Genomic DNA, 16522 nt, shown 5'->3' with positions numbered 1-16522 from the left:
ATTCTTTCTCCTCTCCGGACTTATTAGGAAAACCAAAGCCTTAGCTTGCATTCCTTTCCTCCTATGCATCGAAGACACACACTGCACACAGCAAACACAAAAATCTGTCTTATCAAATATGAACGTATTACATGAGATGCTCTACTCCTTGCCAGTCAGTCGACAGCTTCTTTTCTGCACCTACTACGTGAGAGGCCTCACGAGGTGGGAGGTAGCAAAGCGTAGACGCCAAGAGCACGGGCTCTGCCCTCAGACAGCCTGGCTTTGAGTTGAGTTCCACCACGTACTCATTACATCATCTTGGGCAAGTGTCTTAATTTCTTTAGGCTTCAGCTTTCTCATCTGTAAAATGAGGATGATAATAACATAGTTATGTGAAGACGAAATTAGATAATCCACAAAAAACGCTTGTCATAGTGTCTAGCACATGGTAAGTACTCTTTAGTTACTACCAGGAAATAAAACATTGACTGGGATGGTCTATCTTCTCAAGGGGTGTGCGAAATCATAAATAACAGTAATAAGAAGCAGACTATTCCATACGTCAAAAGAGCAGAACAAGGTGTTAATGGGGCTTTAGGAACCGAAGGACACAAAACAGCTGGAGAGGAGAAGAGAACAATGGACTTGAGCTTAGAGGCAAGGGTGGCAACTCAAAGGCAATCAAAGGAGATGGGGTGGAAAGAACAGCAAAAGCAAAGGTACGGAAGGGAGAGGGAGCCCTGTGTGGTCAGACTAGTCCCTGGGCAGGGTTTATGAAAAGGAGCAATGAAAGATAAAGCTGGAAAAGAGGCTTCCTTGACTCACAAGTTAGGGAGTTTGGCAGTTGTGTGGCGTGTATGAAATTATTTTGGATGAGATTTCTAAATGAAAGCTGATGGCTTTTGTTTTTCAGATTCAGGATCGAAAATCACTTCAATTTGAAACCCATTTTAAATTCTTGGGGAGTCACCGATCTTTTTGATCCACTCAAAGCCAACTTGAAAGGAATTTCAGGTAACACTTCTTCTTTCAAGCTTTTTGGCATTGTGCTTGGGGGCAGCTTTGTCATACTTTAAGGGATTTTCATCTACAGAGGCTTCAGTGGTATAGTGAGAGTTAACATTATTTAAAAGAATAAAGAAAGAGTTTTGCTTTATGTAAGAATATGTGGCTTCAGATAACTGTTGAATTTGGGTTGTACTTTGTGGAGGCAGGTGGTGTTTCTTGAGACCTCTAAGTACCCTTTGTGGAGACCACCTTCGGGGTGAAGTCAGTGGCCACAGAATCCACCTCACCCTCCGGCCTGTCATGAGTAGGAGCATGTCACAGATGGTGGTGCAGTGACAGAGCTCTTCATTCTGACCTCCCACCACCATGCCAGCCTCACAGTCACCCTGTTTTTACCTCCTCCCTCTCCCTCCCTCTTTGTACCATTTCTGTCCTCTTCTCATGAACTAACCTTGAAACTTTCCCCCATCCATCCAACTTCCTGTCTTCGAATTACCCCTGTACCTGTAATCTTGCCCTAAAGTGTTCTTCTTCCCTACGTCCATATTAAACGTATTTTCCCTTGGTAGACATGCTATTACTCATCAATAGGAGCTGTGTTTGCTTATCATGTTGCAGGGAACTTACATCAAATATTAAAAATAATGGAATGCCCAAACCTCATGTTCCAGAATCCTCTTAGAAGCCATCTTTAAACTATTGCTAACTCCAAAGGCTCAGGTTTGTTTCTGCTCTGGAGAGTTATAAACTATTGGTACGAAAATAATACTGTAGCAGGCATTTTCACTGGCCTAATGCTTGCTTTGCCTGATGAGCTTCAGAATCTCCATTTTAAATGCTAGAACCTCATCACACAGTTTTCTAAAGCTTTGCCCAAAATCTTCTTTCTCAAGCAATAACACAAACACACACACACACACTCATACACACACAGAGGAATTTGGTGCGTAAAAGCAGTCTTGGCTTATGCTTTAGATATGACCAAACTAAATGGCAGTTACTTATCAAACAGAGCACAAGAGGAAGGAGCTATTCTGGAGTGTTTAAAACCCCCCAGTGCTGTACTCATTATCTAACTATGCAAAGAGATAAGCAAAGCAATAATCAAGTTTGGGCAGAGTGGCCCCAACAATGCTTGGCGCACAGTGGATATCCAATAAATATTGTTGACTTCGTTGAACGACTCAACCAGAAATTTTCTCTGTTGACTCAGGCATAATCTGACACTGTAGGGAAAAGAGGAAGACTAGAGTAAACGGATCAGAGGTCAAGGAAAAAGGAAGGGATAAAGAACTTGACTAAGTGGATTCTATCTTTATTAATGTGAAAAGTCCAATCACAGTGTCTTCTTGTGACTCCAGAGCTCAGCTAGGGCATTCCTGTTGTTGATGATGATACTATTCTTCTTTTGATCATTTTGTTAAAAACTTTGGGGCCATTCTTGACCTTTTCTTCCACACTACTACATTCAATTAATCCATCATGACTCACTGATCGTCCCCCCATAGCTCTGCCTTTATGTCCTAAAAGTACATCTCAAAATGCCATTAATCCTATGTCCTCTAACCGGACTGAGCATAACCCACCTACATCACGCACATAGGCCCCTAACTGATAAAGACTTCCAAGGCTCTAAGCTCTCCTGACAAGATATAACGCGCAACTTAGTTTAGAAAGAACACTTTTTGATACCTTCTTTATAATGCAATTAAAGTCTACGTAGATTTTTTTTCAAACCAGCAGAAACACAGGCTCATGGATCTAACCTGTTAAATAATTATTGAGCACTTAGCATGTGCCAAGTGTGAACCTTGAATGCTTGTTTCCTATTGATAAAACATAAGCCTTATCTTCTCCCTTAAAGTTTTGTTCCTCTAACACAGGGGTCACCCAACAATGACCTGATTCCTGTTTTTATAAATAAAGTTTCCATGAAACAGCCACTCCCATTTATTTACAAATCATTGATGGCTGCTTTCCTGCTACAATGGCAGAATTAGGCAGTTTCAACAGACACCATATGGCCTGCAATTGCTAAAATATCTAATATCTTGCCCTTTACAGATGAGGTTTGCCAACTACCATATTGCTTTCCAGTGCCCTTCTTTAAACATGTTCAAGAGACTAGTCACTTCTGTGCCTAAGTGGGCTGTTGGTGACTGAATCAGTCTAACAAATAGTTCCATCATTCCTAAAATGAGGTAGCTACCACCCACCTCACATCTTACTTATGGAAATAAAATTCTTTAACATATAGCAAAGTATCAGCAAAGAGCTTGCCAGAAAATAAGTCATCAGAAAATGCTGGTCTCCCTTCTTACACTTAATAAGAGGTTACCAAGTAGTTTTGTACTATTGATAAAGGCTCAAACCACAGGGAACATTTGGCCTTTTCTTTCCATTTGGTTCCAATGCCCAGAATCATTTTACTCAAGTTCTCTTTCCCCATTAAAAGTGACTCGTTTCTTCCTTCATGTCATCAAATCCTTTCCTGCTGCCTGAAAAAAAAAAAAAAAATGTGTTCAGTATCATCTCAAGGCTCAACTAAGCCCAGGTCATCATTTTTCTCCCCAGACGTCCTTGACACTACATGTTATAAAGATTTTAAGAGTAATTCATTTCACTTACACTGAAGATACCAGCTAGAGATAGACTTCTTGAGCAATCAGAAGGGTCAGCAGCCTTTGATACAAACCCATGCTTCCTAATCCAAGAAATACTTCTTTTGCATAAACTTAAAACTTTGAGGAAATTATCTTATTCTTGACTTTTATAAATGAGCAATTAGTTTCCAATATCTGCTCAGTGAGAACTACAAGCTCCAAGCTACTACAATTTAAGTGAGCAAACCACACATAGTTGTTTGGTTGCACACTGAAGTTAACGTATGCCATACCAGATGAAGTACATCATCAAGATGGTGAGATAGGTCATTGCCAACTTCAGTCCCCCTCCTAAGAAGACCAGCCAGCAACTATCCATAGCTAAGTCACCACTGTGAAAATCCTAGCACCCGGATGTGAAGCTGAAGCATCCCCTCTGAACCACAGAGACTGAGAAGAACCACATTAGAAAGGTAAGAAGAGCAGCCACACTTGGACCACATCACTCCTTCTGTAGGTTGACATAGCACTGCACCAGGAGTGCCCCCTTGGGTCTACTACAGTTTCTCCAGTGAGAAAAGAAAATCAAGGTGGACATCCAACTCTTCCAGTGTTGTACTTTCTGGAAGATCTATTTAGGTCTTGCCTCCTGGGGATAATTTAGGAATCAAATAGAAATGGAGAAGTAGTGGTCAAGGCTTACGTTAACCAGCACTCAAACCTTGGCAGACCAAGTTTCTGCCTGTGCCAGTATCCAAGCAAAGACTCCAACTGGCAGGAATACCCATCTACAAAGCCAGGTTGGTGACCCCATCTGGCCAGAGAGCTTGGTTAGCACTCTGCCTGATTTGAGTCCCTAGTCGATAGGCCATACTACCACTCTACCTTGCAGGAAAGCAAATCCACAGCCCTACCCAACTGCTCGGCATAGTCTCAAATCCCACCCATTGAAGAAGCCTGACAAGAGAATCCAGCTAGCTGAGCAGCCCATCCTTCAGCTCTGCTTGGGCTGAGAGCCCGGCCAGCACCCCTGCTCAAATGTTGAGCATATTTCCTACCCTCACATAACCAGGGAGCCTGAGAAATGACCTTGAGTAGCCTTGCAGCCCAGCCCTCAGTGCTACCAAGTCACAGAGCCTGGCCGATAGCCCCATTCATCTTCAGGGCAAAGCTGGAAGCCCCACCTGAACATGGAGCCCAGCCAGCAGCACCATCCAACTGGGAAGCACAGCATGAGACCACCTAACCAGAAGGGACTGTAGAGGCCCTCTCATAGCTACCCAGTCATGGATCCAACCAGTGGCACCACCCTGTCGGGGAACAAAGCCTACAATCTTATTAGCCAAGAGTTGATTGCATAGCTAGTGGTTCAACCTGGCAATGAAAGAGTTGAGTCACTAGCTCTGACATTGCCAGAAAGCCCCACCGAAACAGCAAGCCCACCCAGCAGTCCTGCTTGAATACAGAACCCGACCAGCAGAACCTAGGCAGCAGCACCCCTCTACAAACTCAGAGCACATGGAGAGGCTTTGCCCAGAGATGATGATAGTGAGCCCCACCTGCCCACAAATGCTACCAGCCAGCTGGTGAAGGTCTTTCCTTACCAAAGCAAACCTGTAAAGCCCGGAGAAGGAGACCATTTACTGAAATGCACAGATACCAATACAAATAAGCAAGGATCATGAAAAATCAGAAAAATATGATACTATTCAAAGAAAAAAATAAAACTCCAATAACTACCCTAAAAATATGGAGATGAATTGTCTGACAAAGAATTCAGAATAATCCTCTTAAAGAAGTTCAGCAAACTGCAAGAACACAGAGACAACTAAACAATGTTAGGAGAACAATGCATGAACAAAATTAAAACGTCAAGAAAGAAATAGAAACCATCAAAAAATCAAACCAAAACCAAACCCAAACAAACAGAGATCCTAAAGCTAAAGAATCAAATGACTGCACTGAAGAATTCAGTAGACAGCTTCAACAAGACTCAGACAAACAGAGGAAAGAATCAATGAACTAGAAGATAAATCACTTGAAATTATTTAGTCGGTTGAACAAAAAGAAAAAAAGAATGAAAGAGTGAAGAAAACCTGTGGGAATTGAGAACTCCAAAAAAGAAAAAATTACTCATTATGGGAATCTCAAAAGATGAGAGGGGGAAAAAATGGGGAAGTCTATTTAAAGCAATAATGACCAAAAACATTCCCAAAATCGGGAGAGAAGTGGGCTTCCAGATTCATGAGACCCAAGGAATCCCAATCGGTTGAAACCAAAGAGGGCTACACTAGACATTATAGCTAAATTGTCAAAAGTCAAAGAAAGAATTTTAAAAAGCAGCAAGAGAAAAGAAACAAGTTATATACAAGGGAACCCACATAAGATGATCAGTGGATTTCTCAACAGAAACTACAGGCCAGGATAGAGTGGAATGACATGTTCAAAATTTTGAATTAAAAATCACTGTCAGCCAAGAATATACTATACCTGGCAAAGCCGTCCTTCACAAGTGAAGCAGAGATAAAACTTTTCCAAACCAAAAGAAGCTAAGGGAATCTATCACCACTAGAGCTGCCTTACAAGATATGCTAAAGAACATTCTTCAGGCTGAAATAAGGATGTAAATTGACACCACAAAAATGTATGAATATATAAAAATCATTGGTAATGGTAAATATATAGTCAAAATCAGATTCTCCAATATTGTACTAGTCATCCATAATTACAACTAATCAACAAGTTCACTAAAGTAAATGAATATACGAATATAATTTGTGTTTCTTTACACTAACAACGAACTATGTGGGAAAGAAAGAAAATAATTACAATTGCATCAGAAACAATAAAATACTTAGGAATAAATCGAACCAGGTGAGGTGAAATATCTCTACATTGAAAACTATTAACACACTGATGAAAGAAATTGAAAAAGACAAACGTAAATGGGAAAACCTAGTCTGTTCACGGATTGGAAGAATTTATATTGTTAAACTGTCTATATGACCCAAACCAATCCTTAGATTCAGTGCACTCCCTACCAAAATTCCAATGGCATTTCCCACAGAAATGGAAAAATAAAAAACACTCTAAAATTCATATGGAACCACAAAAGACCCCAAATAGCCAAAAACAATCCTGAGAAATAAGAAAGCTAGAGGCATCACACTTGCTGAGTTCAAACTCTATTACAAATCTATCGTAATCAAAACAGTAGGGTACTGGTATAAAAACAGACATGCAGGCAAATGGGATAGAATCAAGACACCAGAACTAAATCTATAATATTTGACAAGGAAGCCAAGAATACTCAACGGGGAAAAGATAGTCTGTTCAATGAATGGTGTTGCATTCACATGCAAAAGAATGAAACTGGGCCCATTTCTTACAACACTCACAAAAATTAACTCAAAATGGATTAAAGACTTAAAGTGTCTGAAACCATAAAACTCTTAGAAGAAAACATAAGAGAAAATCTCCTTGAAATTTGTCTTGGCAATGATTTCCTTTTTTTGATTTGACACCAAAAGTATTTAGCAACAAAAGCAAAAATAAACAAATGGGACTACATCAAACTAAAAGTATCTCCATAGCAAAAGAAACAACAAAATGAAAAGGCAACCGACAGAATGGGAGAAAATGTTTGAACACCACACATCTAACGGATTAATATCCAAAATATATTAAGAACTCATACAACTTGATTGCAAATAAAATAATAATAATCTGATTTTTAAATGGACAGAGGATCTGAATAAACATTTTTTCCAAAAAAGATATTCAAATAACCAACAGATACATTTAAAGGCGCTGATCATCACCAATCATCAGGGAAATGCAAATCAAAACTACAGTGAGATATGACCTCATACCTGTTGGAATGGCTATTATTAGAAAGAGATAACAAATACCGGCAAGGATGCAGAGTAAAGAAACTTTGTACAGTTGATGGGAATTTAAATCAGTCAAACCATTATGGAAAAAGCACTATGGAGGTTTCTCAAAAAACAAAAATAGAACTACCACTTTATCCAGCAAGTCTACTTCTGAATATATGCCTAAAGGAAATTAAACCACTATCAAGGAAATAACTGCACCCCCATGTCGATTGCAGCATTATTTACAATAGCAAAGAAATGGAAAAAATCTAAGGGTCCATCAGCCAATGAATGGAGAAGCTGTGACATATATAGATATAGAGATACGGATATAGATACATAGATATAAATGGAATATTATTTAGCCATAAAAAAGGAAATCCTGCTATTTGCAACGACACAGAAAAACCTTGCCAGCATTAGGCTCAATGAAATAAATCGGAGTATGTAGCAATATACTCTCATATATTTGAGAGTTGCCAAGACAATAGATCTTATAAATTAACACAAAAATCGTGACTCTGTGAGGTGATGCATGTGTTACCTAATCTTAATGGGCAACATCTCATCATCACAGGATACACCTTACATTTACAAAATGTTCTATTAATTCTATCTCGGTAGAGCGGAGGTGGCCAGGAGAAGTGGGCTAGAGGAAAATAATAGAGAAAGCAGCTGACCACAGCCTGGCTTCAGAGGCCATTTCAAATTATTTTAGAACTGTCTCTCTATATCTTGGGCTGGGTGCTGCGTGACACACTCCGTCTTTTACGGCTAAGTTATAAGAAGACAAGAAAGATAAACTAGAAGCAAATTCTGGCAAGAATTTTTTTTAGAGCCACAAAATTTGCCAATATGAAGTGATGATAATTGGAAAAACAAATGACCCAGCAAATGACCCTGCATTTTGAGAAGCTGAGGGTCGGATGTTCAGACATTGATTTGCATTTTGCAAATCCTGTGTTTACACATTGTCATTATGAAGACGCTTGAGCCTTTTGAGAGGATGATCAACCACACACAAAAATGATGGTGTCCACGAACCCAGGGGAAAGAGGCACCGAAACAGTCATTTGGACAAAATTTGCCAAAGACCCATTCTGCACTGTTCCCCTTTGACTCTGTAGATACCAACCGTTTCCTTACAAGTGAAATCAGATTAAAGAACATGAAGGATGGGATCCCTGGGTGGCGCAGCGGTTTGGCGCCTGCCTTTGGCCCAGGGCGCGATCCTGGAGACCCGGGATCGAATCCCACATCGGGCTCCCGGTGCATGGAGCCTGCTTCTCCCTCTGCCTATGTCTCTGCCTCTCTCTCTCTCTCTCTGTGACTATCATAAATAAATAAAAATTTAAAAAAAAAAAAAAAAAAAAAAAAAAAAAAAAAGAACATGAAGGCATCTGTTTTTATGGGAAAATGAAACAAATGTATAATGTGAGGAGTGTCCAACACTTACTGAACACGATTATGTACCAACACTATTATGCTAGTTAGTAAAGTAAAATATATATATATTTAAAATTAATAAAGCAGCTTCTGCCTTCTAGGAGCTAACAATCTAAAGAGAAAGGTTGACATGAATCCTTGTAGATATAATGGAAGAGGGGAGACCGTGCCAGGAAGGAGGGTAGGAAGAAACTTAACACTTGGCCTTGGATAGTGAAATGTGATATAGGAGCAAACGGGTTTATGGTGGGCTGTAGTTTTCCAGAATGCTGAGATGGTGAATCTAGAGACGGGATGATGCATGTCGTTTCACGGCTCAACATTACACATTATAGTCCTGCAGGTTCACGACAAACATTAGCAAATAAGCAGCTCTAAGAAGTCCACTACTAACAACGGAAGCACAAAACTATTCAACCTGCATTTCATATTTTAATCAATCACAGATCCCTTTTTATAACATAGCACCTATAAGCAATCTTGGGGGAAACAATTTTTGCGAAAATAGGTTGTATGATCCTCCACGGCGCTAAGGAGCTGCTAACACTGCAGAAGATGAGCCCAAGGCAGGAGAACCCCTTTGTGCTTGGATTCTTCTAGGGCGGTTTCATTTGAACAGATACTTGACAAAGTAAGCAAATAGAGGTCTGTAATGCAAGATCAAGCAAGAAGAGAAACACAAACCTACAGATGACTCCTGAATTCTTAGTTTGATCACAAATGTTGGTCTTCTGAAATGTCTAACTCCTCCATGAGATAAAATTTAAGGGAGGTGTGGATGCCAGGGCAGGACAGGCTGTGGGTCCTGGCTCAGTGGCTGTGCAAACCCTCGGACCCATCCTGTGGTGTGATGGAGGGAGGCTATTTAAATGAAACTCAAGAAATTGTAACAGTCAAGCCTGTCTAACCAAAGACTCATTCATACCAATCGGTCCTGTTTTTCACCTCGTGTCAAGGTGCCTGGACTCTAACACAACCACGTTTACTGGACCTTAGCTGGTAGAGCTTCAGATAGAACGTCTGCTAACTTCTGGGCATGGACTCGAGATGCCCATATACCCGGCACAGCAGTGAGGCCACAGATCAGTGAGACCTCCTGGGCAGCAGAGGACCACTACTTGTCCGCAGAACTCTAATTTTGGCACTGCATCGCGTTTGTTCAGTGAGCCAGTGAGAGAAGCTATGAATTCGAGGGAAGCTTCTTTCCGAAAAGATCTACAGGAAAAGACCAACTGCTAAAAATCAATCAGATTCTTCACTGGTTTTAGGACAAGCAATACCAGATGAACGTTTCCATGGATTTTTCCCTTCCTCTGGCCCTTGTCTGATCCCCTTCAATGATGCTGGAAAATCACTGTTTCTTACAACAAATACAGCCAGCTCACAGCTTCCTGTGTATACCTTATTTGGAAGATGGATGAATTGCTGCATATCCTATAGCGGCTGGTTTTACTGCCTCACGACATTCATTTCCATCTCCTTGTATGTGCATAAAAATGCAAAACAATTAGTCTAAGTTGAAACAAAGAAGCTCTCTCAAAATACAGCACGTATACTGAAAGGACTGAAGACTCCTGTTGCGGGTCCCTCCCCAGCGGCAGGCTCCAGGTGGCTAGGGTACGCTTTTGCAAGGTGGGATTTTGTGTGGCGGGGTGGGGGGGTGGGGTGGAAGCGGGCGCTGCACCGTCAGAAAACCTGCAGATGCCCAGTGTCTACTTCTTACCAACTGCGTGACCTCAGAACACTTCACAGCTCATTCTCCAGGGAAAGGTCAGGTGTAACTACTAGTTTCCACTATGGAAGTTCTAGATTCCTATTTCCCTTTGTTGTACAGTCATCAAGTACCGCGTCACCGCGGCGAGCGGTCTGCACATGGTTAGTGGTTAGACTACAAAAGGCTACGGATTCCTCTAACATGATCGCTCCTACTCCTGTTTGGTAAGCTCCCTCGATCCTTGCCGTCGTGGGCCCACAGCCATTACGGCTCTGACCGCTCACTGTCTTGGCAGATCCTAGCCCCGGAGACAAATCTATTGCACGCCTGCCATACCTCACCGTACGGAATGCAGTCCTGCAGACTTACACACATCTTGAATACACCGACTTACGCCTTTTAAAGTCTATGGGACAAACCTGTGACTGTCATTTAAAAGCGGCTCCTAAAATACAGTCCAAGAAAGCATTCAAGGGAAATCATCTCAGAAGCTGGCTGAAAAAGCAGTTTCTTGGACTCCAGAATCCATTTTAACTGTACTCTGGCAATCCTTCTACAAAGTTTATTGAAAAAAAAAAAAAAAAAACAGGGCTCAGCTCTCTATATTAATTTGGGTGGGATCATTTATTAAATTCGCCAAATCTGAGGTTTTAAAAGTCACATAAAATATTGCAACTTAAGAATTTTCCACTCTCCTTATAGTAGGCAGCATGAGAGACTGTAATGAAATACATTATTTAAAATACACTCAAATCCTTAAGCTAAATGCAATTAAAAATGGAAATAAGCAATTCATTTTTTTTTCCCCTGAGACTAGGCCAAGATGGTTTTTACGTTTCTGAAGCAATTCATAAAGCCAAGATGGAGGTTTCAGAGGAAGGCACCAAGGCATCTACAGCCACAGGTGGGTTTCTAAGGGAGTCAGCAGCATTTAGTCACGCTGCTTGCCCTTATCTGCCTTTGTTAGGTTTATCCAACTCAGTCTTCACGTTTCTAAACCTTCCACTAAAAACCCCAAGTCCAGATATGGCATAGCATTTTTTTTTTTTTAAAAGAAATGTTAACACAGAGCAAAGAGTTTGAAAAAGGATGGGTGAAGAGAAATCCATTTTGAAAAGGACTTGCCCCATCATCCCCATAAACAAGGAATGAAGCCATTCTGAAAATTACCTTAAGGAATGGATTCCATGGAGTTTTTTGAAAATGGGACAGAGGATTGGCTGTGTGACATCTTTTTGATTTTCCTACTTGTACCCCATCATAAATAACAACTAAGCAATGAAATACCAATAGGATGCTTTTACTTCTTCAAAAATCAAGGGATATAACTGACTTCATCTCCAGTTTAAATAGTGACTTTCCTCACATGAATAGAAAATGCAATGGGATCCTTTTATCCTTTTTCTCTCCTGCAGCTCTGTTGTTACTGAAAAGGTCTCGGATTCCTTTTTTTAAGGCGGATCGGCCATTCTTCTTTTTCCTGAGAGAACCCGACACAGGTAATGACTGACACAGGTAATGACCGTATGCTTTTGACAGAATTCAGCTAGCTTAAGTATGGATCCGCGGCTCCCTAGCAACCAGCGCCCGCTTGCCCACTGGGCCTACACTAAGCATTCCTCCCAGCTAGTTTCTACGGTGCTTTCAAAGCTTCTTGTCGCGTGTCCTGAGAAAGGGGAGCGTTCCGTAACTACAGACACGGATATCCTCCGTGTTGTCTGACTTCTCCTTCAGCTCATTTTTAGTTGACGTGGATTTTTAAAACTTTGGGTTTCTACTTCTGGGGAGACTTTAGATCATGAAGGTAAAATAAATTATAAATCATCCTCCCCCCCCCCCCCCTTGTAGCCTTGCTTTTCTCATCACCGTAGGACAAAAGACAGTTCCTCCAGGGCACTTAGCACAGCCAAGGAGTCTTCTGACTCAGCAACCCCAGAATCCTAGTGGATGCCCCTGGATTTCTAGTTTTTCTGTTGATCTTTCTCACGCTTGCTGAAATGACGCCAAGGTCAAGTGTTTGCACTTCTAAGTCCCACTATACAACCTCATGCTAAGCCAGAGACGGTGTGGTGCAGGCAGGGCCTTAGCACATCAGAAGGACTAGCAGAGGTCCTTTCAGCTTCAACAGTGAACAAAGTACTCAAATTATTCCTCTCCATGTTCTCCCTCCCCCCGCCGCCCCGAAAATTATTTAGCAGCCTGGGAAGGAAAAGAGATTCTCAGTAAAGAGTTGTTGGCAAGTCGGAACAATGTGTTAAAAAGAAATAGGATGGAACAAGACTAACAAAATCAAGCAAAAGTGGATCTACTTTAACTAAACATCAGGCATTATTTTTATTTATGGAGAGAAAAAAAGTCAAAAGTTAGAATAATGAGAATTACGCATAGGTTTTACACAAATTGTTAAGGAAATACTGTCAACATCATTTTATCTGAGAATCATTTGCATACTGCTGTAACTTGTGCTAGAAATCAAAGGAACACTTTTGTGACAAAAAGGATGAAGATAATCATTCACTAGGAAATAATCTATTTGGGGATTATTTGGGGAGAAAAAGTCCATCAACAGAATATATCCTCCTAGGATTTCACCATGATCATTTCCAACCCCATGTTTATTAGATGAAATTGTCACTTATCACTCAGAACAGGCAACAGAGAGCCCTCTCTTAGAAAGGATACATGTCAAAAAAAATGAAAGATGAAAAAAATGACAGGTTCGACTCCCTCGAGAAACAGAGACAGGACTAAACATGAACAGAAAGGTCATTGTCAAAAGCTGATAGCCGATAAAGGTTGATGACAGTTAAAAGAGAACGATTTCTCTTTTGGAATTCAACTGCATAAAAACGACGTAAAACCTTTGAACCAGTAAAGGACACACCACTATTTCGATGATAGTTTTCAGAACTGCCTCAATAAACACAATGAAAATAAAAGGCTAATCCAAAACCGGTTCCATAATCTGCCGCACATCTAAATATAGTCCTTGTGAGTGTATTTACTCTTTCTGGAGGTTTTTGCCCACATCACACAAGGCCAAGTGGCTACTCTTCTGGTGAGAGAGGGGTGTTCAAGAGATAGAAATCAGTCTCAGCCTTCAGTACACCGAATTGACAAACCTTACCGATAAGGGCAAATAATGAATCCATCGTCAAATGGGACACATGTGGGAACATTAAGAAAAACGACCTTAAACTCAAGATTGAGCTGTTGGAGAATATCATTTGTCCAGCCTAAAGCCACCCAGTTGATTTAAAAGGCCTAAAAGGCATGATATTCCCCTCAAATGTACTCCCTCTCCCTCCCCTTTGCTTACAAGAATTCTATAGTATTTTACTAATTTAACTAATATGCCCAGTTCCTTAAAATGTAAAAAACCTGCGAGATGGGCTACTTAAGATGGAGTTTTGATTAGTTTCAAACTTTGTGACTAGGGTTTGGATGAGGTGGGCTATCGAATATGGTGGCAGAGAGATTAAGGACAGAAAGAGGAGACTGAAAAAATTGCTTCTTCCCAACTCCCTCAGGATTCATCCCAAAAAATGTAGTAAGGTGAAGGGTCTAAAGGATTATTACCTCATGAGCAGTCTGTAAAATGGAAATAAGAACCTCCTGATGAGGAAAGCTGCTAAACATTGGAAGGGACTTAATCCCTTTCCTAAATATTCTTGTTAAGTATGAACTTTTGTTTGAATGACTTGTAATCCTTTCTATTAATCACAGAATCAAAATATACATAAGGACAATTTAAGACCAGACAATATATTCTGAATTTTGTGTAACTCTTGAATTTAGCAATGACTGAAGGTAATTACCTTAACAATTCCATCTACTAAATGATATCCTGCTTTAAAGGTATTTTGTAGAGGTAAAAAAAGGTTTAAAGACTTGCATATGAAAATACTATGTAACATTACATTAAATGCTTCTTTTTCTTGACAGGATTTGTCTTCAGCATTGGGAGAGTTTCAAATCCCCTAGACTAAATTACGAGATCTCAAGCATGTTCTCCACTTTCATCTATGCTTTTCTTCATAAAAAGTTACAACTGCATTCTGCTATACCCTTGAAATTTTAAAAATGTTTTGCTAAAGTGTAAAAAGATAAGGGTATGTGATTTTCAAATATTATGAAACTAAAATTCCATTGATTTTACTATAATTTTATAAATTTATTTTGCCCTCTCTTAATTTAAATGTATTTTAACCTTCCTTTCTACTGGTTACCCCAAAAGCACTACAAGGCACAGCAGTGATCTATGAAAGGTGAGTGAGTCTGGTCATAGGGTCATGTCCTCAGTGAAGACACGTGAGGCCATGTTGGACTGTGAGTGGACAGTAAAGAGTGTTGGTTTTTCCTCATCCTGAGTAATTCAGGGGGAATGCACAATGAGCAAAGTCATCTTAAATGTTTCCTTTCCATTTAGCTTCTAAAGAAAATGGAGAGTTTATGGATAAGAATAGCAGAGGAGAACAAAGAGCTCCCCCCTAACCCTCATCTGTTGTGGGACTTCTGTATGTAAGCATGGCGTCAAGCTGCTAAAGGCTAGACATTTCAGAGTATGTGGTGTACCCCAAACTTACAACTTCCTAAGTAACAGCTTCAACTTAGTGAGAAAAGAAAAAGGTGTTGAATGGGAGAGGAAAGAAACCAATATGAAAGATGTCTGCTTTCAAACAGCCTTTAAAGTGTCTGCCTATTTGCCCCAGATACCGTCATTTCTATTAGCTACGCAGAAACGGGAGTATGTTGGTGTGGCCAACAAAATCTAAGAACAGAGAGTAAAAAGACAATGCAGGTTAGGCAACAGGTAATTACAGTTAGCTTTAACAAATATGAACTTCAGGTGGTGTATTTTTCCAATGCTTAAAAAGCAAGGCCTTTAAAATTCCATTATCCTTAAGATGGTTTTAAATGATTACTTTAAATGTGATTATTTCCTAAACCACACAAGAGTAAAATAGAGCATTTATTGATGGAATAACAAAAGTGCTTTTCTTAAATATTCTTCAAAATACATTTGTACAACTTACAATAATATATCCAAAATAACTGTATATACAAAACATTACCTAGTTTTAATGTATGTGCTTTTTTCCCCAAAAATTACAAAGTAACTTCTTTTTTATTTTTTTTGGCAAAGTTCAACCTTAACAGAGGTGACAGTTTTAAAGGTTGGTTTAAGAAAATAGAACCTGAGGGAAATTGACACGCAAGAGTCAATGACAAGCAAGAGATTTGGAGGAATATTTTTAGTTTGTTAAATAAAAATGTGTTTTAGAGTGGTATTTTTCACATTACAAAAATAAACCAAAATGAAGAAAAGGTCACTGTAAAATGATGGAAAAAGGATCTGTAGACTTGCTCTTAGTATTTCAAATAGCCAACAATGCATGTCAAAAAATGAATGCAAGATCACAACAGTCTTGTATTTACTTTGTATTTGGAGAAGATACTGAAATAAGTGGCCACATTCTGTTTTCTTTTAACTGCTATTAATATGGTTGATCTGATTGGCTCTTCGATGAATTTCATCCAAGAAGTTCTCCAGTTGTTCTATTAGCATTCGTTTTTTAAACCTGTATAAAAAAAATAAGTAATAGCACTCTCAATTTCTTTTTAATGGATGTAGATCAGAGTGTTCGTGTTTTGTTTTGTCGTTTTAAAGATAGAAACTGCCTTGGGAAGATTTTTCAAAGGAAAATAAAAATGAAAAAACACAACTTTATGATATATAAAATCCATTGGCAGATAAGCAAATTATTTTATCAGTGCAGAATTACAGTTTGTTCCTAAAACAAATAACCCAGGCCCAGGTAAATGGAAGCAGGTTATTTGTTTCACATCCGAAAAGAAAAACAAGAAACCCTACCATTTACAAGGGTTAC

General features: G+C 39.7%; 2 protein-coding genes across 3 annotated transcripts in view; one reads left to right on the top strand and one right to left on the bottom strand.

Annotated features, from left to right (window-relative positions):
- The window catches only part of SERPINE3 (serpin family E member 3), a 28078-nt gene extending 13283 nt beyond the window's left edge, over positions 1–14795 (top strand). The window contains exons 6-9 of the mRNA XM_038569415.1: positions 896–996; positions 11449–11535; positions 12047–12130; positions 14577–14795. Coding sequence (XP_038425343.1) covers positions 896–996; positions 11449–11535; positions 12047–12130; positions 14577–14620 — 316 coding nt within the window. The 3' untranslated portion in view covers positions 14621–14795. The remainder of the gene's footprint in view (positions 1–895; positions 997–11448; positions 11536–12046; positions 12131–14576) is intronic.
- The window catches only part of INTS6 (integrator complex subunit 6), a 90227-nt gene continuing 86642 nt past the window's right edge, over positions 12938–16522 (bottom strand). For both annotated transcript variants that reach the window (XM_038569412.1, XM_038569414.1), the window contains one exon: positions 12938–16213. In XM_038569412.1, coding sequence (XP_038425340.1) covers positions 16120–16213 — 94 coding nt within the window. In that variant the 3' untranslated portion in view covers positions 12938–16119. The remainder of the gene's footprint in view (positions 16214–16522) is intronic.

Source organism: Canis lupus, chromosome 22, assembly GCF_011100685.1.
Source record: "Canis lupus familiaris isolate Mischka breed German Shepherd chromosome 22, alternate assembly UU_Cfam_GSD_1.0, whole genome shotgun sequence".
In the NCBI taxonomy this organism is placed as follows: Eukaryota; Metazoa; Chordata; class Mammalia; order Carnivora; family Canidae; genus Canis; species Canis lupus.
Note: the sequence above shows the minus strand (reverse complement) of the source record. Positions and strands in the feature narration are given on the sequence as shown.